This window comes from Elephas maximus, chromosome 2, assembly GCF_024166365.1.
Source record: "Elephas maximus indicus isolate mEleMax1 chromosome 2, mEleMax1 primary haplotype, whole genome shotgun sequence".
NCBI lineage: Eukaryota > Metazoa > Chordata > Mammalia > Proboscidea > Elephantidae > Elephas > Elephas maximus.
In genome coordinates this window covers 216,244,649-216,268,660 of record NC_064820.1, presented here as the reverse complement: position 1 = coordinate 216,268,660, position 24,012 = coordinate 216,244,649, and the positions used below count along the sequence as shown (strand labels likewise).

At 53.5% G+C, this 24,012-nt stretch overlaps 1 protein-coding gene across 1 annotated transcript in view; it reads left to right on the top strand.

The window, feature by feature from the left end:
• The first annotated feature begins 4,117 nt into the window (after positions 1–4,117).
• Positions 4,118–24,012, top strand: part of MAP2K3 (mitogen-activated protein kinase kinase 3) — a 38,846-nt gene continuing 18,951 nt past the window's right edge. The window contains exons 1-3 of the mRNA XM_049874786.1: positions 4,118–4,339; positions 18,453–18,519; positions 18,919–18,967. Of these exons, the coding sequence (XP_049730743.1) occupies positions 4,291–4,339; positions 18,453–18,519; positions 18,919–18,967 (165 nt within the window). The 5' untranslated portion in view covers positions 4,118–4,290. The remainder of the gene's footprint in view (positions 4,340–18,452; positions 18,520–18,918; positions 18,968–24,012) is intronic.

Sequence of the window (24,012 nt, the reverse complement as noted above, 5' to 3'; positions counted from 1 at the left end):
GAAAGTTTTCTCTCTCTTTTGAGTCTGGAGAAAAGTCCGTGTCATCAATCTTCCCTTGGTCTAGGAGCTTCTCCACGTGGGAACCTCAGGTCCAAAGGACAGGCTCTGCTCCTAGCACTGCTTTCTTGGTGGTATGTGGTCCCTCTGTCCCTCTGCTTGCCTCTGTCTCTTATATCTCAAAAGAGATTGGCTTAAAACACTATCTAATCTTGTAGATATCATCAATATAACTGCCGCTAATCCATCATAGTGATAGGATTTGCAACATATAGGAAAATTTCATCAAACGACAAAATGGTGGACAATCACACAATACTGGGAATCATGGCCTAACAAAGTTGACAGATATTTTTGAGGGACACAATTCAATCCATGACGGTGGGTCTGAACCATTCTTTCTCCTTCCTTGATTCCCAGGTCCTGCCTACCTCAGCTCACACCCCATCCCATTCTGAGCTTCAGTGTCCCTGTCTCGCCAGAGAGGAGTACTTAGAACTTTTCTTTTGGGAGTCAGGGTAAGAGGCTTGTGGTGGTGGCCCATGTCAAATGTCCCTTCTGGTTCTAAGGGGTCATGAGGTGCCCCAGCCTGACTGGACCATGAAGAGGCAGAGGAGGTCCACAGATATTGCTACAACCAGCCAGCAAGAGAATAAGAAGGTCTGTGGTTTCTGCAGTGGGGTGCCTCCCCCTCCACCCAACTCAGATTTGCATGCCAGTCTGGCCCTCACCATGTTTTGGCCCCACGTGTAGCCCAGTCATACCCCTAGCCTTTGCCTCTACTGCTCCTCCCAGCCTTGCTTTCTTGCTTCTCTGCCTGGTGAACTCCTGTTTGGCCATTAAGAGTTCAGTCTTAAAGTCACCTCCTCTGAGAAGCCCTCTCTGACCTCACTCCAGGTAGAGTTCTGGCACCTTCCTTGGCCTCATGCTCATGTGTCTATTTATAGCATCCCACATCAGGTTTTGTGATTCTTAGGCTGTTTGTCAGGCTCCCTGACTAATCCATAAACTCCTTGGGTGCCCGGGAGGCCTGCATTGGACTGGAGTCACTCCATGGATGGCTGTGGTATTCTTTCCTTTCTTGCTTTGCTCATTTCTCAAATACTTATGAGGCACCCACTATGTGCCACCCTGGGCTATGGCTCAGGAATGCAGCAGGGAGTGGGGTGGGCAACATTTTTGCTCAGGAGAGGCGGATGCTGTAAGGGAGTGAGCCAGATTAAAAAACAGTGAAGAAGACTGGCATTGGCAGGGTGGGTGCTGGGCAGAGAACAAACAATGATGTCAGGCCATGACTGGGGAGGCTGCTGGGGAGAACTGAGGGAATCATGGGGGAAAGATGCACCAGGCAGAGGGGACAGCAAGCAAAGGCCCTGAGCCAGAATCTGTATTGGTATGTTCTTGAGGTGAAATGACTAGCTCAAGTGGCCCATTTGAAATAGAATGCTCCAGGCCTCTTTCTTCCCTGAGCACCCAGAGTGGAACAGCCTGGATGGCTTCCTGTAGGAGGTGGCTCACAGTGTGTCCTTGAGCTTACCTTTCCTGGGCAGTTAGTGTGTGCCAGGCCCTGTGCCAGACACTTTCAAGCATGACTTCAGGGAGATCTTACTGTCCCTGTGGGACAGGTAAGTAAGCTGAGGTGTGGAGCTGTTCAGTGACTTGTCCAACATCTGGAGTTGGGAATTGAACCTGTGCCTGAGTCCAAAGATCAAAATTTTCCATCCCATTGCCTGGAAAGCGTATGTTATGGGTTAAATCGTGTCCCCCCAGAATGTCTGTCGATTTGCTAGCCATGATTCCTAGTATTGTGTGGCTGTCCACCATTTTGTGATCTGATGTAATGTGTTGTAAATCCTACCTCTGTGATATTAATGAGGCAGGATTAGAGGCAGTTATGTTAATGAGGCAGGCCTCAATTGAAGGTTGTATCTTGAGTTGATCTCTTTTGAGATATAAAAGAAAAGTGAGCAAAGAAGAGAGGGACCTCCTGCCACCAAGAAAGAAGCGATGGAGCAGAACATGTCCTTTGGACCTGGGGTCCTTGGGCTGAGAATCTCCTAGACCAGGGAAGAGTGATGACAAGGACCTTCCCCCAGAACCCGCGGAGAGAGAAAGTCTTCCCCGGGAGCCTGGGCCTTGAATTCAGGCTTCTATCCCCCTAGACTTTGAGAGAACAAAATTCTGTTTGTTAAAACCGTCCATTTGAGGTATTTTTGTTATAGCATCAGTAGATAACTAAGACAGTGAGCCAGAGATGCAGGAAGAGAATAATGATAATTATAAGGCTGCTTCACATCCTTCCTTATCTCATCTGGCCCTCCCCACTGGTGTGGGTGGGGCCCTGTGGGGTCGCCTCTGTTTTACAGAAGGGCAAGCAGAGGTCAGCCCCCTGCTCCAAGTGTTTTCAGCAGACCTGTCTGCTGGAGTCACAGGAGACCCCCATCAGGCAAGCCCACACCCATGCCTGCCCAGGGCAATGACTGACTCCTTTAACTTCTGCAGGGCCTTCCTGCCTCTCTAGCCTGTGGCTTTTCATTCTGGGCACTGGATGCCAGTGCCAGCTTGGTTGGTGGGGCCTGAAATCCCCTGAGGCTCCAAGTGGGAGCAGAAGGGAGAAGATCCAACCAGCCATTATAGATGAGCAGATAGGGCCCCAAGAGGGGAGGGGAGAGGACCAGGCCAAAGTGCAAGCCTGGATAAGAGCTTGGTCACGGCCTACTGAACTGAGTAACCCAAACCAAAAAACCAAACCCATTGCTTTCGAGTAGATTCCTGCTCATACCGACCCTACAGAACAGAGTAGAACTGCCCCATTAGGTTTCCAAGGCTGTAAATCTTTACGGAAGCAGACTGCCACATCTTTCTCCTGTGGAGGGGTTGGTGGCTTTGAACCAATGACCTTTCAGTTAGCAGCTAAGAACTTTGACCACTGGACCACCGGGGCCCCTGAACTGAGTAAAATGAATTGAGAGGTGCCACTCGACTCCCTTATACTCAGTTTCCCCATGTGTAGAACGGGAGAGGGGTCGGGTAGTAACGACAGCAACCGTTAAAGCTACTTTCCTTGCCTCTTAGCCAGCGCGGTGTCGCTCCCCCCGCACCCCTACACCCCACGTTGATACCGGCTGGAGGAGAGTGCATGTGTGTGGACGCGTGCAGCCCTTCCTATTCACTAAACAAATGCGTCCTGAGCGCCTGCGGACGCCTGTTCCGTCCTCGCGAGCAAAGCTCCGTGGCACGGGCTGCTGTCGCACTGTTTTACAGAGAGAGAAACGGAGGCTCAGGGTTATCGCCTGAGTCACCCCAGGTAATCCCCGCTGGAAAGGTGCAGTCAGGACGTAAAACAGGTTTCATCGGGGCGCGCTTTAGCCTCTCCACAACACCCTGTCTGCCGCCGCGCTGGGCCCCGGCCGGGTTGGCCGGCCGCGCTCCGAGATCTCAGGGTTTTCCCAGACAACACACCCCAGGTCGCGCCCCTGCACCTGGCGCGCTTGGGTAGGCTGGGGAGGGGGCGCTGCACGCGGGCTGACAGGTTCCCGGGAGGTGGGCGGGGCTTGGCTCTTGACAGGGAGCGGGAGGGTCCCGGCTCTGGACCCAGTAAAGCAGAGCCTGGCTGGGGCCTAGTTTCCCGGGCGGAGGGCGGGCTTGAAAGGCAGTGGGCGGGGCCTGATTCCGGGTGAACGGAGGTCTAGGCCTCTTGCTTGATAGACGGGGCGGGGCCTGGCGTCTGACGGGTCCCGAGACGCGCCTTGGAAACTGGTGGCCAATCAGCGCGCCAGGCAGGGCCTAATGCCGAACAGCCTGAGGCCGGGGCTCGGAGGTTCCCGGCGGGAAGTGAGCGGTGCTTGGTTCTTGACAAGCAACGGCAGGGGCCCGGCTTTAGAAAGAAGGGGGCGGAGCCTGGCTCGGCCCCGTTTCCCGGGTGGTGGGCGGGCTTGACAGGCAGTGGGCGGGGTCTGCAGCTGAACAAATGGGGGGGCGAGGTCTTGTGCTTGACGGGCAGGGGCGAACCTGGAGTCTGATAGGCTGCGGAGCGCGGCCTGGAGACGGAGGGCCAAACGGCGCGTGGGGCGGGGCCTGCGTCTCGGCGCCGTCTAGCTCGGCCCCTGAGGCTCTGCCCAGTCTGGCTACGGCGCCGCCCGCCGCGGTCGCGTCCTCCCACCGCCGCCCGTTTGCCCCGTCGCGCCCGGGCCGCCTGCCCGCCCGCCCGCAGCCATGAGTCCGTGCGGCCCCGACCGAGCCCGCCACCCCCTCGAGTAGGCCTCATCGCCGCGCCGCCGGCCCGCCTGCACCATGGAGTCGCCCGCCTCGAGCCAGCCCCCCAGCGCGCCCCAGTCCAAAGGTAGGAGCCAGCCGGGACCCGCGGTCGGATTCCCGCCCCCAGGCCGGGCCCGGGCCTGCCTGCAACCCTGGCCTCCTTGGGGGCCCACCCATCCGGAACTCGACAGCGCCTCAGGTTCTCAAGTCTGTCCAGTCCCGGATCCGACGCTGGGCTGGACCTCTTCTGACCCCCAGTGTGGACCTTGGGGCTGCACGCAGGCCTGGGAGCTCCCGGGGCTGACAGAGGCTGGGACCGCACTCTGACCCCCTCTCCTGTCGGGAATCGGGAACTCTCTCTGACCCGCAGAGTGGGCCTTAGGGCTGCATCCTGACCAGGGGACTCCCAGGCCGGGGTCCTTAGCGGGACCCAGGTGGGCCGCACTCTGCTCCCACCTGATCCCTTGGCTGTGTCCAGGTTGGTATTTAACTTTGATCCCTCCATCTGGACCTCAGTGAGTTCCCCTGCTGGGACCTTGCTGCATCCCCACCCCAGGCGGGTACGCTGGCTACACCTCAGCTCAGAACGGCCCCTTCACTGGCTGGCTCTGTCCCTGTGGGCCCCCACATTGCCCCATCCTCGCTGGCTGCACCGGGCTTCTCCCCAGATGCTTCTGCACCCTGCCCTACACCCCCCACCCTGCAACGCTGGTTCCGGAACCACTCTAGGTTCCTCGTTAATCTGTGGCCACTCTGAGGCCCCCACCCCCTCTGACGTTCGGCCCTTCCTCTCCTTGCTCCTATTGTACCCTCATGTGCCCGGCTCCACACTGGACCCATGGCTTCACTGCCAGGCACCAGGCTGGTTGCTGCCAGGCCTGTTTCGCCTGGCGGCCCGTGGGTCCTGGGCCAGCTGCCAGACCAGGGTGCTTACCTCGAAAGGGGCTTGCTCTGTCTTTTCCAAGTCGCAGGCCTTCCTGGAAATTTTTGTGAGGTGGCGGCCAGGCGGGATTTGTCATGCAGAGGGGGGAGGACGGGCCTGGAGGGCAAAAAGGGGATTTTTTTGCAGGAAGAGGAAAGGATGTTTTGGTGTGTCAGAATCTCAGCAGACTGGGCCGTGTGAGAGATTTCCAAACCGGACATAGTTGTGATGAATGGGCCACCTCCCCCAGCAGGCCTTTTAGTGCCTCTGGGCCTCAGTCAAAACCAGGGTAATCACACCTTCCTTCCACAGACGTGGCAGGGGGCACGGGTGCTGTGATGAGAGGTGATATATACATATGACAGTGCGTGTAAAGAGGTGGAAAATGTTGTGAAGAGCTCAGTGCAGTGCCCAGCACATAGTAGGTGCTCAGGAAGGGACAGGGCTGTGCGTATTTCTATTGTTGCAGTTTTTATTTTTAGAAAGGCCTCAGCCATGCAGGGTCAAGGACGTACCTCTGTTTGAATTGCAACTGTGGGGTGAAGCAGGTCACAGGAGCAGTTAGTGGTATCCTAATCAGTGCTGGAGGGGCCCGGGCTGTGGGAGGCTGTGTGGGGTCCGGGGGCGGGTGTGGCCCTGCCTGGCCCTGCTGCTGGTGGCTTCCATGGCTGTGGGCCAGAGCCCAGCTGGGTGGGCAGAGTAATTATGTCTTACATAAGTGGGAGGCTGGATCCCTGACCATTGCCCAACTGCGGTGAGTAACTTGGGAGGCACTCACTGGGGGAGGTGGCAGGGGAGGGGCACGCTCTGCACAGACCTCATGGAGCTTGGGAGCCGGTCAGCAGGACACTCCCCACTCAGGAGCGTGGTCTGGGCTGGCTTTGTCATGGCACACTGAGTTTTGCTAGCCTGTGCGCTCCTGGGTTGGAGGAACTTATCGGAAGCAATGTGTGTTTGGAGGCACTTTCAGCTATTCAAGGCAGGGGTGCCTCATCAAAATAGAAGTTAGAATTACAGGGCTGTGAAGGGAGAGGGGGCATGGGTGATGGGCAAAGGCCGGTGGGGAGGGACCCTGCTGGGTAACTTGAGGCTGACGCTGCCCTCTCTGGGCCTCTGCAGGGAGGCTAGGGTGTTGGTCTATCTGTGGATACAGGGAACAGGCGATGTGGGAGGGTTGGGCAGAAGGTCAGGGGCCTCCCCCATCAGCCTTTTTGGGGTTGGCACAGGATGTTGTGCCCCTTCTCTTTTCCATGTGCCATGCACCCTCTCATTTATGCTTCTCAGCCTGCGACCTCATTTTACAGATAAGGACACTGAGGTTTGGAGGCATTAAGTGCCTTGCCTGAGGTCCCCAAGCCAGGATGGTTGGAGCCAGGATTCTAGCCAGGACTGTGTGTCTGCTGTGTGGTCTCCCCCATTTGCCCCCACACCCCATTCTCATGCTGGATGCTTGAGCCCTGTGTCAGGGGGCATCTCCTCCTGGCCAGTCCCAGACGTGGAGCACAGAGTGAGGCAGAGGCCTTGCCTTTGCATGCATGCACAGCCCTTTACAGTTGGCACATGGCACACTCACTGCAGTCTGACTCATTTGACAGATGACACAACTGAGGCCAGACGTAGGAGATGCTGGACTGAATCCACAAGGTTGGGGTCCTGACCCAGTACCCTTCACATCCTGGGCACAGGGCCCCTAGCACTGAGCTCTTCTCAGTTTTCTCAGAAGAGCTGGAACAGAACAGGGAGGGGTTGGCATTTGACCTTGAAAGAGCTTTACCTTTGAGCTTCCGTTTCACCCTCCCTGTACTGAGATTCTCTCGGCGCCCTGCTGGTGGAGGGTTTTCCATGAATGCAGAAGGTCCCCCGACCTCCTTGCCCACATATTGCTGTCTTTCTGGCTGGTGGCTCTCGGGACAGTGTGCAGGGGCACGTTTCATAGCACGGCCTGGTTTGCTGTCTCCATGTCATGTTCAGGCACCCACGTGTCCTGTCCCGTTCACGGCACAGGCCTCTGAGCCCTGCCCCCTGAGTGCTGCCCTGGGTGGGCCCTTCCATTTTAACCCCCACAAAGGGCCTGGTGGGGCTGGACTACCTCAGCTTCCCAGTGGGGATGCCAAGCTTTGAGAAGCACCCTGCCTGCTGTGGCTGCTGGCCACTGTCCCTACAGATGGGAGGGTGGCACTTTGGGGACTTCCCCCACCCCTGGCATGACGCACAGGAAACTCTATCAGCCAGCCTGAGCTTGGGGCTGAAGGGAGCAAAGTTCCCAGCTGCCTGTGTGGGGAGAGGCTAGGGCAGTGGGAAGCTTCCGGTGGGTGAGTCATCAGGCACTGGGCGCTGACTCACCCCCCGGGCGTGCCAGCCAGCCGACTGTTGCTGAAGGGCCCAGTGGGAGAGGGGCTTCATGCCTGGCCTCGTAGGCTGGCACATGGCTCAGAGCTGGTGGCTGGAGGTGGTCCCTTCCTGGCCTGGGCTGGACTGGGACCCCTGGGCTGGCCCTCCCAGCCCCGCCTGCCCCACCCAAGGGCTTCCTTTATTAGGCAAGGGGCTCTGCTTCCTCTTGCTCACCAAGCAGGTGGAGGCGGCTATTGACTGCCCTTGGCCCAGGGGACTCCGTAGGGGTCAGACAGCTGCTGGGAGGTCAGGGAGGCAAGAAGCAGAGGTAGTTTGGGGGGCCATGAGTCGAGGTGGGCTGGGCTCCAGGAGTGATGGGGAGAGGTTAGGAGCTCAGGCCTCGTCCAAATCCCAGCTGTGTAAAATTGGACATGTTAAGTCCAGGGCAGTCTCTGCAGACTGCAAACGACTTAGGTCCTCCAGGCATGGCCCAGCTTGCAGATGAAAAGCAGCAGTTTCCTCACCTGCAGGATGGGCAGGGGGCTTACCTGCCTGCCTTGCTGGCAGCCACAGGGATTGGTGCTGAAGCTCTTGACCAGGTGCTGGGCACAGCAAGGCTGGCCCTGGCCTAAAGAGCACCATGGTTGGTGCAAGGTCGGGTGAAAGCCTAGGCTCTGGAGTGGGTGGGCCCAGCTTCGAATCCTGCCACGCTGCACGGCTTTCTGGCTAGGGGGAGTTGTATCCTCTCTCTGATCCTCAGTCTCTTTTTCTGTAAAGTGGGACTAAACGCCCCTCCCTGGCTGGGTGGTGGTGAAGACTGGAGAGAGTGTTTGTCAAGTGGATGGCATCTGTTATTCTCTTCTTACTGTCGCGGGCGTACTGCTGCTGTTCTCTTGGGGATGGATAAACAGCACTTGTAGACGTGAGGTGTCCCTGGCGGTAGGATTCTTTAATGCCAGCCAGAATTTCCCAGGCTCTAGGGCCTCTTCCCCATGGGTCCGCACTCAGGCTTGGGGCTTTTCATTGCCTCTGGGCCTTCCTGGAGGCCTGTGGGGACCCAGAGAGCTGGGGTACCTGGCTGTGTCTGCAGTCAGCTCCGCCCTTCCTTGCTGGTGGTCTGACTCCAGCATCTGGGCAGCACTGAGAGGATGAGCCCAGGGAAAGCTTTCTAGGCCGTCAGTTAGTGCCAGGCTTAGTGCTGGCTGCGGGACGTGGTGGTGACCCCTGACCCCATGGGGCCCTGCCCGGGAGCAGAAGCGGGTCGTGGTGCAGTAGCTGTGGGTGCCAGTTCTTGTCAGAAGATGTCAGTCTGGCAGAGCAGGAGGATGCCCTGACAGGAGCCCCCTCCCAGCAGATGTGAGAGGTAGGCAGGCCTGCCTGACCTGGGACCTGCAGCCCCCCAGGGCCCGGCCATGCCTTGCCGTACCCTCAGCAGGCTTCTTGTAGAGGGCATCAAGGCTAGTGCCTTGTTAGTGTAGTGGAGCGCTCGTGTACACGTGGCAGGCTTACACCCACATCCTGCAGGCCTGGCCACGCACACAGTGGTCCACGCGGGCATTACCGTTGTGGGGCCGGAGTGAGTTGGGACAGGCATCCAGAGTTTTCTCTGCCCCTGAGCCTTTTAACCTCTCCCTGCCTCAACTTTGCATCCAACAGATGGGGACCTAAACTGCAGGATTGTCACGACGCATCCGTGAGGTGATAAAAGGAAGTGCTGGTGGCAGGGCTGGCTCAGAGCGCGTGCCAGTATGTGTTTGCGTGAATGGTGCCCCAGGAGGTGTGCAGTGCCTGGCCCCCGTGCTTTACCCACACTTCCAGCTCTCGCCATCTGCACTCCGTGTGGTGACAGCTGAGGGTCACCTGAGCCCATGGATGCAGTGCAACATGCCAGGCCCCTGGGCCAAGCTGCGGAAGGCCTTGGGTGTCAGGCGGGGTGTTGGGGTCACCCACGGTATCAGGAAGTTGAGGAATGTGCTGTGCACCCATTAAGCAGGTGGCTAGTCTGGGGTTGGGCTGGGGGCTGTCCTGTCCTGGGTGGGCAGGTTCACTGGGTGGCTTCAGGACTTCTAGCAGGAGAGACTGGCTCTAGGCCCACCCCTGCCCCACTGTCTTTCCGACCTTGGCAAGTCCTAGCCTATCTCCCGAGCTTCAGTTTCTCCTCTGAATGAAGGCAATGAGTAGTGCCCACCTCCCTCCCAGCTGATGCTGAGGGTGGGAAGGGGAGGGACTTGTCAGGTGCGGAGCTACCGCAGGCACCCAGTACCCACTTGGAGCCTGTGCTGTGGTCATGTCTCTGCCACTAGGAGTCCTTTGTGATTTCTCCCCGTAGGCCCCATGTTTCAGTGCTAATGATAACAAGCAAGAACAGCATTTGTCAAGGAAAGGTGCTTCCGCTGTTTTGCACATGCCAAGGGCCTGCCAGGAGGCTGGCTGTGCTCCCAGCGGCCTGTGGTGACCTGGGTGGCCTCACTTGGGCCCCCAGCGATCCCTCACGTGAGTCCTGTTCCTGGGTGGCCCCTGATCAGACCCCTGTTGTGTGCCACTGAACCCTCATGGTCACCAGAGAGTAAACCAAGGCCAGAGTCAGGGTCTCCAAGGCCCCAGCACTGGTGCATTCTCTCTTCTCCCCAGAACCTCTGGGAAGGTTGGAGGCTCAGAGAGCGGGAGTAGCTTGCCCAAGACATGCAGCAGCTCAGGTCTCCGACAGCTGTACCCAAGCCTCCCACTCCCTTCTAGCTGGCCCCTGCTTGGTTTTTTGGGGAGGAGGCACTGGCCCAGATTTCAGGGCCTGGGTTCAAGTCTTAGCTCGACTCTTGCCCTGAGGTATGAACTTGGGTGAGCCCTTGGCCTCTCTGGCCTCCGAGTCTGTCCTGGACTATCCCCGATGGGCCACCTGGCTTCACAGAGGCCTATAGCTCCCTGCCCCAGCTGCCTTTGACTCCAGGGAAGGGCGAGTCTGGCTGCCCATCTCAGTGGAGGAGGACACTGAGGCCCAGACCCCCTGCAGCACCAGGATGTGGGGCTTGAACAGGGCCTATTTCTCACTTACTTATTTTGTTTAAATTATTTATATTTAAGTAGAACCCCTCGTGGCACAGAGGTCAAGAGCTTGGCTGCCAACCAAAAGGTTGGTGGCTCAAATCCACCAGCTGCTCTTTGGAAACCCTACGGGGTAGTTCTGCTCCGTCCTATAGCATAGGATCTCTAGGAGTCGGAATCGACTCAGCAGCAATGGGTTTGGTTTTTGGTTTATAATTAAGAATCTCTGAGTGGTGCTGTTGGTTAAACGCTTGACTACTAGCTGAATGGTTGGCGATTTGAACCAACCCCGAGGCACTTTGGAAGACCTGTGGGATCACCGTGAGTTGGAATCGACTCAACAGCAACTAAGAACAACAAGATATTTAAGTGGCAGACACTGCACGTGGTTAGAAATCTTAAAGGTACAAAGAAGCAGTTTCTTGCTGCCAGAATGTTCTATGCAGAGATGAGCATTTTCTTTTGCACAATTTGCTCTTCTCCTTGCTGTTTTCTCTTATTGTGCCTCGGAAATGACCCCATCCCTGCTAGGGAGCGCGTACCCTGGCATTCCACCAAGGGACTGAGCCACACCCTAGCCAATTCTCTACCTATCCTGATCTTTTGATTTTATAACCCCAGTTGGGCCTAAGTTTTCTTATCCGTAAAATGGAGATCATACTAGTACGTAACTCATAGGGTTGCAAAGTAGTTAATAGTTATGTGAGATGTAATTGAAGTGATTAGCGTAGGCCTGGCACATAGTAGGTGCTCAGTAGTGGTTATTTGTTTTGCTTCTCATGGGAGTCGTAGTTTAGGGATGAATTCCCTGAGGTGGGATTTCTGGGTCGGGGCAGTGGGGCAGTTTGGGGGTCCAAAACGTCCTCCAAAGAGGCGGTGTGGGGACTTCACACTCCCTCCGGCATCAAGAGCAGCTCACAATGGACTGGACTTTGGGTTCAGCACCTGGGGTGACAGGGGGTTCAGTCCATTGAGGTCTGATCAGGGGGACAAAGGGTGTCTCTTACTCCTGCTGAAGCTGCTCATTGGGGCAGCCTGTGTGCCTGTCTGCTGAGGGGAGGCTGCTGACTGCTCCCCTGACTGACGTGCTGGCTTCCAACACCACTGTGCTGCTTCCCCTTCTCCCACCTCCCAGCCCAGGTGCCATCTGGGGCCTTTGCATGAACTGTCGTCGCCTGTGCGCCCCTCTCTGGACTTCTCCGGGGCTGCCTCCTCCTCACCAGGTGGCCTCCACGAAGGTCTCACCTCAGAGAGGGCCCACCCACCCCTCTCCGTCCCCGTCCCTGTCATCATTTTTCTTTAGTGCTTTTAGCCCCCTGGGAATTTTCTGTGTTGTGTGGGTTTGTTTTGTGGGCTTGTGTGCTGCTCACTCCTGTCCGTTCCATTAGACCAGGTTCCACTGCTGGCATCTGGGGCTGGATCGTTCTTTGCGGTGGGGGGCTGTCCTGTGCATTGTGGGATGTTTAGCGGCACCCCTAGCTGGGACCCCCTTAGTGCCAGGAGTGCCCCCAAGTTGTCTCCAGACATTGCTTGTGTCCCCAGGAGGTGGACTTGTCCCGATGAGGACCACTGCTGCATTAGAGCCTAACTGCTGGGAGGCCTGGACCCTGGACAGGTGGGAAGGCTAGATGCCGTGACGCACCAAAGGATGGTCCTCCTGCCTAGGCTGCGCAGGGAAAGCGGGCCAGGGAGGTGCATTGGCTGGCCAGGTGGGCGCCTTGGCTGGCCAGGTGGGCAGCAAGCAGCTGGGGAGAGAGAGAGGAGGGCACATGTAGGTCAGGGTCCAGCTCAAGGCACTGGGCCTGGCATACAATAGGTGCTCAGTCAGTGAGAGTCCCCCTCTTCTGCCACCTAGGTCTCCTCTCCAAGCCCTAAGGCAAGGCCCCCAGGACCTTGGGTTGGGGGCGCAGTGCAAGGGCAGCCCAGGACCCTGGGAGCCTAGTAGTGAGGGGCTCAGCCTCCTCCTGCCCTGACAATGCTCAGGGGGCACCAGGGTCCCAGGAGGGATGTGGTGGGGTGTGATCCTGGCATCAGGCAGACGTGGGCCTGAACCTTGCCCTTGAGAAGCTGCTTAGCCTCAGAGCCTCAGTGGTCTCGCTTGTGAAGTGGGACAAGGAGACCCAGCTCTTGGGGCTCTGGTGGAACGACCTCGCTGAGGGACATGCGTGAGGCTCTGCTTTGGGCACACCATGCGGATCTGCCTGGCAAGCTTGGATGATGGAGCTGCTGTGTGGTTCTTCTAGAGCCTGGGTGGTGAGTGCGGACTGTTCAGCCCAGGCTGGGACTCAGCACAGCCCTACAAACATTAGCTGTTGAGGCACATCTACTGCCTTTGTACAAGGCTGCCCCTCCCCTTCTTGGGGCATCAGTTTGCCCACTGGTACAAGGAGAGCAGGTGACCTAGTTGCTCTTTGTAACTACCTGCAGGATAGAGCCAACTGACTGAGTGTGCAGGGGAGGGGAGGAATGTGAACAGGGTCAGGGAGGATGGGGCAGTCTCCATGACCTGCAAACAGAGAGCCTGGTCCCAGAGGCATCCTCTGACCCAGGGCAGGCAGTTCCTTACTGATGGGCACTCAGGGCCCAGAATTTTTCTGGGGGGAATTGGGAATCATGAGAAACAATTGAAATACCCCAAAGTAGGAGCTGGGACAATCAGTTAGGAGCAGGTGTACACTTGTAGTGGAACTGTGATGTGGCTGAACGTGATGAGGTGTGAGCTCCCTGTGTCAGGCCAGATCCCAGCCCCTGATGAGCAGGTCCTGGGACAGCAGCATGATCACGTGAACTTAGACCCTCTCTGTACCCTTGGGGCGCAGGCGGGGAGAGCTGGGTAGGGAGGCGTCTCTCTGGCTGTCTCTGTTGATGCTCAGACATTTGAGCCCCATGGATCTGTCGTCAAGTCCATTCTCTACCAGATACCCACTGTGTGACCTTGGTCATCCCCCCTGCCCCCAACCTCCTCAGCACAACAGGACCAAGAAAGCGCTTCCTTTATGGAGCTACCAAGAGGATAAAAGAAGGGGCGCCTGGGGCTGAGGGCCTGGGTCTATCTCTGGAACCTCGAGTTTGCACATGGCTAGCCACATCTTCTGCAGGTCGGACTCCGCTAAGTCTCTCAGTCAATACTGTCACTGGCCGTACCTCATGACCCAGGGATCGGTTCTGTCATCCTCTTTTACAGTGGGGACCACTGACACCCAGAGGGCTGAAGCAGTCAGCCGAGGGCACAGCTAGGACATGGCAGAGGTGGCACGTAAACCCAGGCCGTCTGTGGGTCGCCTCTTTAAGACCATCACTGTAGAACTGTAGCTGGTGCATGTGATGTGGAGACCAGTGGGGTGAGGGAGAGCCAGTAGCCAAGGTGCTGCCTGAGCCGGGGTGTCAGGAAAAGCCTCTCTGAGTGGGTGAGTTAAGAATAATGTACTAGCCACTGCAGAGTTTAAGGGAAGAGCATTCTTGGCAGCGGGAACAGCATGTGCAAAGTCCCTGAAGTGGGAAGGAAGGTGTCTCAGTCAAGGGCATTCAGTCCTGAGTGGGAGAGAGGGGCGGGGTGGTGGGTTGGTAGGAGTCCAGCCTCCTCTCCTCACACAGCGACAGCTGTATAGCCTCAGGTCAGCTGCCGCGTTCCTCTCAGTCTCAGTGTCCTTGCTCCCTCTTTGCGGGGCCGCTGTGGGGCTGGTGTGAGCTTGAGGACACACAGACGCCTGGCACTGCCCCCCCGCCCCTGGTGCCCTGTGAGCTGAGGCCACGTCTTGCTGTGGTTTGCTTGTGGTGGCCCGCCAAACCTCTGTTTGTTGTGGTGACCGTCACCACTGTGGGTGCACCTGGGCAGCCTCGGGTGGCCTGGCCAGCTGGCCCAGCCCTGACATCTGTGGCAAAACAGTGGCAGCAGCCATGGCCTCTTTCTGGGCTGTCTCTGTGGCGGCCTCACCCACTCCTTCTGACAGCTGGCAGGGTGCCCTGTGGGGCCTGGGTCACTCCTGATGCAGGCTCCATGACCCCAACGGGTGAGTGGATCATCTGTCCTGTTGGGCAGTGGGCGAGGAGGCCAGCATGCACAGCTCTCTGCCCACCCAGCTGGCATGCTTTGATGAGGCCCTGACTGGCCATCGGGGTGGGGCCTGGCAGTGTCATGGCTCTGCACACAGTTTTGGGGCCTGGCATCTGGGCATTTCTGAGGTGCCTCTTGGGAGAGGCTAGATCCCATCCCTCTGGGGCTGTCTTGTTTCCTGGTGATTTGGGGACAGCTGGGCCCAGGCCTTCTCTGAAGTAGCAAGTGACATGTCCCTTCATAGTACTGAGGACAGGAGAGGATGGTGCTTCCAGCTACCTGCTTGTGGCGGGCCCCACCCACCTGCTGGGCCTGAGGGTTGTGGACACCACGTACCCAGTGCAGAAATGAGGCCCTAGCACTGAGCTGGGAGTGGCAGAGGCCACACCTGAGCCTAGTTCAGAGGAGCTCTGCACAGCTCCTGCGGGTGGCTTGCAGGTCAACCACAGGTCCCTGGTGGCTGGCATGGGATAGGGTGGAGACTCAGGATGGTGGGGGTGAGGGGAAGCTCCTCTGAGAGCACAGCTGATGGGACTGTTTCTGCTCTTGGTGGTTTTGGGGAGCCTGCTTGAGTCCCTGCTCTGCCACCTGTGCTCAGTGGCCTTGGGCACCTCACTCCTCCTGGGGGTGGAGCTGCCTACAGGGGCACCTGGAGCTGGGACTCTGCATTACTCCCAGGCCCACTCCTTGTCAGCACACTCCTCAGCTCCTTGACCGATGGCACCCTGCTTACAAGATGGTGCTTAGTCCCCTCAGCTAATGCTGCAGGGCATGGACACCAGGGTGCGGACATGCCCAGCCCCTAACACAGTGCCTAGTGAGAAAGGGTGCCAGCTCAGGGTTCAGCCTGTCCGCACCCTGGGGAGGGGAGTGAGGCATCCCTGATGGCCTTGGAGAGGTTGGCAAAGGGGAGAATTTAGTGGGGTGGGAGGGGAGGTGGGCATGGCTCTGGCCTCTGGGGTGAGTGGGTCTGAGGTCCAGCTCCTGGCCCTACATTCACTCTCAGGGAGCTTCGGTCTCCTAGTCCTTAGTGGGTATTCCCCCCTCCCCAGGACAGTGCGTATTCTGGGGCTGAGTGGACCCTGCTGGGCCCCCTCTCACCTCACACTTGTGTTGGCTCAGCAGGCAGCTGGGGGTGGTCCTCAGAGGTGAGGGAACTGAGGCTTAGGGAGGCACTGAGATGTGCCCAGGGCTGTGGGCAGGGGCAAGATAAGGCCCCAGTGTCCAGCCTCCAGGCCTGGGGGGCTTATCCAGCCCCTGCTCGTGCCCCAAAGCCCCCTGCTCTCCTAGCCTGGCTCAGAGGGAGCTCACAACATGCAGTGTCAGAAGCAGGTTTGAGTGCCTCAGTTGTCCCATCTGTAAAATGGGGATTAAGCCACTCTGGCCTCTCGTGCTGTCAGTCTGCAGATGGGGAAGCTGAGGCTTAGCGAAGGGCAGGGGCTGGCCCACACCCATGCAACGGTCAGTGCCAGGGTGCCTCCACCCATGGACTCATCTGTGGAGACCCTCGGGCTCTGATGTGCGTGCTGCCCACCTGCTGGCACTTTGGAAGGACCAGGACATGACCTAGCGCCTGCTACTGCCCACCCCAGCCAGGGCCCTGCAGCCTGTGTCTGTTCAAGGCCTTCAGCCATCCATGAGATGCATAGGAATACAGAGGCTGGTGGGGTGGCAGAGCCAGGACCTGAATGGGGGCTTGCTTCAGGCCCCCTTCCTGTGGTCAGTGTGACTAGTGGAGGTGAGTGCTGTGCAGCGGGAGGGCAGGGACCTGGCCCCAAACCAGGCTACTCTGACGGGCTCTGCTTCTGGAGGCCGTGTGATCTGGGCAGGCTCTGGGCTACAAAGGGTGTGTAGTAGTGGCCTGGCTGTGTGGTCTGGGGGTCATGGTGGGAGGTATGGCTGGGGATCCCATCCAGGAGCCGTGGAGGGCCACGGGGCTGGAGCCTTCTCAGTTCACGCATTAGAAGCAGTGTTTGGGGCTGGTTCCGGGAGGTTGAGCCCTGGCCCACACCCAGTCCCTCGGGCATCCTACCCTCCCGGCTCTTATTCACTTGCTCCCCCTGCTTACTTCACATTTTAGGACTCAGCTCACAATCACACAAGGACAAATATTATATGACCTCACTTAAATAAAAAGACAAGAACAGACAAATATATAGAGACAAAGTTCTTAGCGGTTACCAGGGGCAGGAGGGAGGGAAAATGGAGCACTGAGTTTCAGTTTATGGCTGTCTTAGCTGTCTAGTGCTGCTATAACAGAAATACCACGAATGGGTGGCTTTAACAACCAGAAATTAATTTTCTCACAGTTTAGGAGGCTAGAAGTTCTAATTCAGGGTGCTAGCATTAGGGAAAAGATTTCTCTCTGTGTGGACTCAGGGGAAGGCTTTCTTCTGTCGGCTCGGAGGAAGGACCTTTTCTCTTTGAGCTTCTGCTCCTGTGAGATCTTCATGAGGCTTGGCATCTCTCTTTGCCTCATGTCTGCTTATTCCTTTTCTTGTTTAATCTCTTTTATATTTCAAAAGAGATTGACTCAAGACACACCCTGCGCTAATCCTGTCTCATTAATAGAGCAAAGACAGCCCATTCCCAAATGGAATTATAACCACAGGCATAGAGGTTAGGATTTATGACACTTATTTCTGGGGGACACAGTTTAATCCATGAAAATGGTGATGGAAAAATCACATCGATAGACCATATGGGGCAGTTCTACTCTGTCCTATACGGTCGCTATGATTTGGAATCAACTCTATGGCAACTGGTAATGGGTAGGGTTACACAGCCAATTAATGTATTTGCTTTCGATAAGTTGTACACCTGTGAAAAGTTGAATTAACAAAAGTTGTGTGATAGGTGTATTTACAATAGTGACCAAATACTTCATGGGACTTGGTTCCTTGGTTGGGAGGTTTAGGGTCATGGTTTCATGGGACATCCCAGTTAATTGGCTTAATACTGTGTTTAGTGCTTCTGTTCTGCCTTCTAGTTTGTTGTGTAGTGCTAGGGTCTTAAAAGCTTGCAAGCAGCTATCAATTGTACAACAATTGGTCTTTATTTGCCTGGAACAACAGAGGAAGAAGGAGAGTCAGGAATAGGAGGAGGAAGTGGAATGCCTGCCTAATTGCCTCCTTTGCCATGAGACCAGAAGAACTGGATGGTGCCTGGCTACCATTACTGAACATTTTGATCAAAGATTCTATGGAAGAATCCTGATCAAAAGGGGCAAAATGCAGGACAGAATTTGAAATTCACCTGGAATCCAGACTTTGTGGAGCCATAGAGGATGGATGAACCCCTGAAACTATTGCCCTGAGATAATCCTTAAAGCTTAAACCAAAAATAGCCCCTGAAGTCTTCTTAAAACCAAACAGTGGTTTAGCATAACTAATAAAGAATGGCTGCCTTAAGCATTGTGCTTTTTTAAGTCTATCTATGTGGGATCAAATCTATAACAGCAACTCAAAAGATTAGATAGGAACTTAGGAGGTAGTGAGTTTATGTTGATGGAGAGGAACAACTCAGAAAAGGGGGTAAGAATGATTGTACAACTTGAAGTCATCAATGCCACTGAATTGTTGAGTTGGTGTATGTTCTGATGTGTATATTCTCAACAACAACAAAATAAAATAAAATACATGTATGTGTGTATATGTGTATATTTATGTTTACATATAAATATATATATATATATATACCCTGGGGTGCCCGTCCCAGCACTGACCACACCGACCTTGGCATCAGGTTGAGTGCGGGGCCTGCGCTCTCCCTGTCCTAGCGTTGCCCAGGTCTAAAGGGACTGGGGGATGTTGACTGGCTGAGTGACTAACCAGATGCCCCTCCCCCCTTTAGGAAAATCCAGGAAGAAGAAGGACTTACGGATAACCTGTGTGTCCAAGCCTCCACCACCCAACCCCACGTGAGTCTGCCTTAGTTTCTCCCCTGGGCTTAGCCTGGAAAGTCTTTCCAAGGGGGCCATGCCTTAGCCTCAGGTACCTGTCCTGTGCAGCACCAACAAAGGCAACCCTGACAGGGGGCTTGTGAGCGGTGTCCACTCACTTCTCAGTCCCATGCTATAGAAGGGGGAAATGAGACACTGTGGGGTGGCTGGGTAGGGCCTTAGGCATGTGTGAATCACTCGGGCCTCATGCCCAGCGTGGGTGGTCGATGCTCAGCACTGATGAAGTGAGGGGATTTTAGGAGTGGGACCTCCCTCAGGCCTCTGGAAAAGCTCTGATCCCTTCCAGGCCAGTTCGCTCCTTCTCTTGGTAGGGGTGGGTGACTTTCTGAGCTCAAAGGGTCTGCTTCATCCCCACAGGCCCCCCCGGAACCTTGATTCCAGGACCTTCATCACCATAGGAGACCGGGTAGGTACTGGCAGCCCCTCTGGCAGGCGCCTCGCTTCCCTGAGCCTCAGTGTCTTCATCTGACAAGTCTGTGGGGCGACTGGGTGGGTGCTGTGGGTGGTAGGTAGTGCTGGGCTTGACCTCTGTGACCTTCCCTTGGAATGGGAGCAGACTGCCTGCCTCTTGGGGCTGTTGTGAGCTCAGGGTCTGTGCTGGGCTTTCTAAGAGGTTGGGCTCTGAGGCCACCTGCCTGTGCCTGTATCTTCTGTGGAGAAAGCGTGTAAAACAGGCAGATTCCTGGGCCCCACCCAGACCCGCAGGCCCAGAAACCTGCATTATAAATTTGATCCATCTGTCTATCTATTTACTTTTGTATTAAATAGTCTTTTTTTTTTAGAGCAGTTTTAGGTTTACAGAAAAATTTTGCGGAAGTACAGAGTTCCCATATACCCCCTCTTCTGCCTGGACACAGTTTCCTTTATTATTAACATCTTGTGTTCTTGCATCTTACATCAATTGACAAACCAATGTTGTTACACTATCATTAACTAAAGTCCATAGTTTAAGAGCCCTGGTGGCTTAGTGGTTAAGAGCTCAGCTGCTAACTGAAAGGTTGGTTGTTCAAACCCACCAGCCACTCCACAGGAGAAAGATGTGGCAGTCTGCTTCTGTAAAGATTCACAGAGATCCTGTCATCTCAAGGGATATACTCGAGTCCGTATTTTGGCTCCCGTGGGCTCGTTCTAATTTTCTTCAGCTTCAACTTGAACTTGCATATGAGCAATTGATGGTCTGTTCCGCAGTTGGCCCCTGGCCGTGTTCTCACTGATGATATTGAGCCACAGTTAGAAAACCAAAAGAGGAAAAGAAGTTTGGCATTTCTCAGGCTGAAAGAACTGAAGAAAAATTTAAGCCTCTAGTTGCAGTATTGAAGGATTCTACAGGGAAAGTATTGAATGACACAGAAAGCATCAAAAGAAGATGGAAGGAATACACAGTCACTGTACGAAAAAGAACTGGTTGATGTTCAACCATTTCAGGAGGTAGCATATGATCAAGAGCTGATGGTACTGAAGGAAGATGTGCAAGACACCGTGAAAGCATTGGTGAAAAACAAGGCTCCAGGAATAGATTGAAATGTTTCAACAAGTGGATGCAGCGCTGGAAGTGCTCACTCATCTATGCCAAGAAATTTGGAAAACAGCTTCCTGGCCAGCTAACTGGAAGAGATACATATTTGTGCCCATTCCAAAGAAAGGCGATCCAACAGAATGCAGAAATTATCAAACAATATCATTAATATCACACGCAAGCAAAATTTTGCTGAAGATTATTCAAAAGCGGTTGCAGCAGTAGTACATGGACAGGGAACTGCCAGAAATTCAATCCAGATTCAGAAGAGGACATAGAACCAGGGATATCATTGCTGATGTCAGAGTCAGATGGATCTTGGCTGAAAGCAGAGAATACCATAAAGATGTATACTTGTGTTTTATTGACTGTGTGAAGGCATCTGACTGAGTGAATCATAACAAATTATGGATAACATTACGAAGAATGGGAATTCCAGAACACTTAATTGTGCTCGTGAGGCCACCCGTACATAGACCAAGAGGCAGCCCTTTGCACAGAACAAAGGGGTACCGTGTGGTTTAAAGTCAGGAAGGATTTGCATCAGGGTTTTATCCTTTCATCATACTTATTCAATCTGTATGCTGAGCAGGGAATCCAAGAAGCTGGAGTATATGAGGAAGAACATGGGTTCAGGATTGCAGGAAGAGTCGTTAACAACCTGTGTTATGCAGGTAACACAACTTTCTTTGCTGAAAGTGAAGATGACTTGAAGCACTCACTAATGAAGATCAAAGTTTACAGCCTTCAGTGTGAATTATTCTTCAACATAAAGAAAACAAAAATCCTCACAACTAGACCAGTAAGCAACAACCTGATAAATGGAGAAAATGGTGAAGTTGTAAAGGATTTCATTTTACTTTGATCCACAATCAATGCCCATGGAAGCAGCAGTCAAGAAGTCAAATGATGCCTTGCACTTGGCAAATCTTCTGCAAAAGACCTCTTTAAAGCATTAAAAAGCAAAGATGTCACTTTGAGGAGTAAGGTGCGCCTAACCCAAGCCATGGTGTTTTCAATTGCCTCATATGCATGCAAAAGCTGGACATTGAATAAGGAAGACTGGGGAAGAATTGATGCCTTTGAATTACGGTGCTGGCAAAGAGTATTGAATATTCCATGGACTGCCAGAAGAACGAACAAGTCTCTTGGAAGAAGTACAACCAGAATGCTCCTTAGAAACAAGGATGGTGAGACTTTATCTCACATACTTTGGACATGTTATCAGGAGGGACCAGTCCCTATAGAAGGACATCATGCTTGGTAAGGTAGAGGGTCAGTGAAAAAGAGGAAGACTGCTGAGAAGATGGACTGACACAGTGGCTGCGACAATGTGAGGATGGCAGAGGATTGGGCAGTATTTTCGTTCTGTTAAACATGGGATCTCTATGAGTTGGAACTGACTCAACGGCACATAACAATTTATTGAAGAGACTCTTCCTTCCCCACTGAATAGACTTAGCACTCCTGTTGAAAATCAGTTGACCATAGATACATGGATTTGTTTATGAACTTTGAATACCTTGCTCCACATGTCTTTTATTATACCAGTACCAGACTGTTTTAATTATTGTGGCTTTGTAATATGTTTTGAAATCTGGACATGTGAGCATTCCTACTTTATTCTCCTTTAAGATTACATTAGCTATTCGAGGTCCCTTGCCCTTCCATATAAATTTGAAGATTGGCTTTTCCATTTCTACAAAGAAGGTTGTTGGAACATTGATGGGGATTGCATTGAATATATAGATTGCTTTGGGTAGTATTCACATCTTAACTGTATTAAGCCTTTCAGTCCACGAAAATGGAATGTGCTTCCGTTTATTTAGGTTGTCTTTGATATCTTTAAGTCATGTTTTATAGTTTACTGTGTACAAGTCTTCACCTTCCTGGTTAATTTTCTTACCAGCTACTTTATTCTTTTAGATGCTATTGTAAATGGTAATGTTCCCTTAATTTCTTTTCCACCTGCTGTTGCCTATGTATAAAAAGCCAACTGATTTTTGTGTGTTGAGCTTGTACCCTGCCACCATGCTGAGTTCATTTATTAGTGAACCTTTCTTGTGGATTCTTTGAGGTTTTCTGTGTATAGAATTATATCATCTGTGAAAATAGTTTTACTACCTCCTTCCCTAAATTCCGGAAACCCTGGTGGCATCGTGGTTAAGTGCTACAGCTGCTAACCAAGAGGTCAGCAGTTCGAATCCGCCAGGGGCTCCTTGGAAATGCTATGGGGCAGCTCTACTCTGTCCTGTAGGGTTGCTATGAGTCGGAATCGACTCGACGGCGGTGGGTTTGGTCTCTAAATTCCCTAAATACCTTTTATTTTTTCTAGGCTAATTGCTCTGGTTAGGACTTGAGAACAATGTTGAAAGGCAGTGGTGAGAGTGGGCATCCCTGTCTTGTTTGTGAACCTAATGGAAAAGCTCAGTCTTTCTCCATTGATTTTGATGTTAGCTGTAGGTTTTTTAGAAATGCTCTTTATTTCATTGAGGGATTTCTCTTCTGTTTCTATCTTTTTAAAAAATTTTTATTGTGCTTTCAGTGAAAGTTTACAAATCAGGTCAGTTTCTCACTGTTTCTGTCGTGTTGAATGTATTTATCGTGGAAGAGTGTTGAATTTTGTCAAATGCCTTTTGTGCATTGATTGAGATGATCTGTGGTTCTTTTCCCTTATTCTGTTAATGTGGTGCATTATATCGATTGATTTTCTATTGTTGAACTACCCTGGGGGTATTCCTGGGATAAATCCCCCTTGATCGTGGCATATAATCTTTTTAGCATGTTTTTGGATTCAGTTTGCTAGTTTTTTGTTGAAGATTTTTGCATCTATATTCATAAAGGATATTGGTCTATAGTTTTCTTATGATATCTTTGTCTGGCTCTGGTATCAGGGTAAATCTCGCCTCTTAGAATGAGTTAGGTAGTGTTCCCTATCCTCCTCTTCCGTTTTTGGAAAAGTTTAAGTGGGATTGGAGTCATTTTCTCTATAAATGTTTGGTAGAATTCCCCAGTGGAGCTATATAGTCCAGGACTTTCCTTTGCTGGGAGGTTTTTGATTGCTCTTCCATTTGTTGTGGGTCTGTTGAGAGCCACTATTTCTTCTTGAGTCAGTGTAGGGAGCTTATGTGTTTCAAGGAATTTGTCCATTTCCCCTTAAGTTATATAATTTTTCGGCGTAAACGGTTCATAGCATCCCCTCCGTTTTCAGTGGCTGATTTTGGGGAAGTAGATTCCCTGGACTTCCTTCCGAGGTGCTTCCAGATGAACTCTCACCTCCAACCTTTCGGTTAGCAGCCGAGCGTGTGAACTGTTTACACCACCCAGGGCCTCCTTACTGCCTCTACTGACTTTCCAGAAAGTCACAGAGGTGGAATTGCACAGTGTGTAGCCTTTTTGGACTGGCGTCTTTCCCTTCATTGTCCTCCGTGTGCCTGCAGATGATGTGGGAGGACGCCAGTGACTGAGGACTGTGGCTAGTGCTGAGGGAAGCCTCTGCCCTGTATCTGTCCCCCCATCTCCTTCACCCCTAGCCTTTGCCATGGCTGCCACTCTTTAGTGGTTTGCTTGTTCTTTCTTTGTCTGCCTCTCCCCATAAATGGCAACTTCTATGAGACCAAGACCTTTGTTTTCTTCTCTGTGTGTGTCCCAGTGCTGAAGTAGGAATTTGCTCGTAGCAGGTGCTCAGTAAATACTGGTTGAAGGAACGATTCAATTTAAAGGCTTGAGTAGGGTTGGAGGGAAGGGGGAGGGGCATTTTTCTAGCTCCCTGGGCCAGCGGGTGTATTTCATGGTCTATCTTGCTTAACGCTTGTAGAGGCCCTTTGATTTTGGTGCTACTGTACTGAGGGCAGTGAGCATCTCAGAGAGGTTAAGGTACTCTCTTAGGGCCACATAGCGAGTTGTGACTGGTTCAGGGTTTGAACCCAGACCTG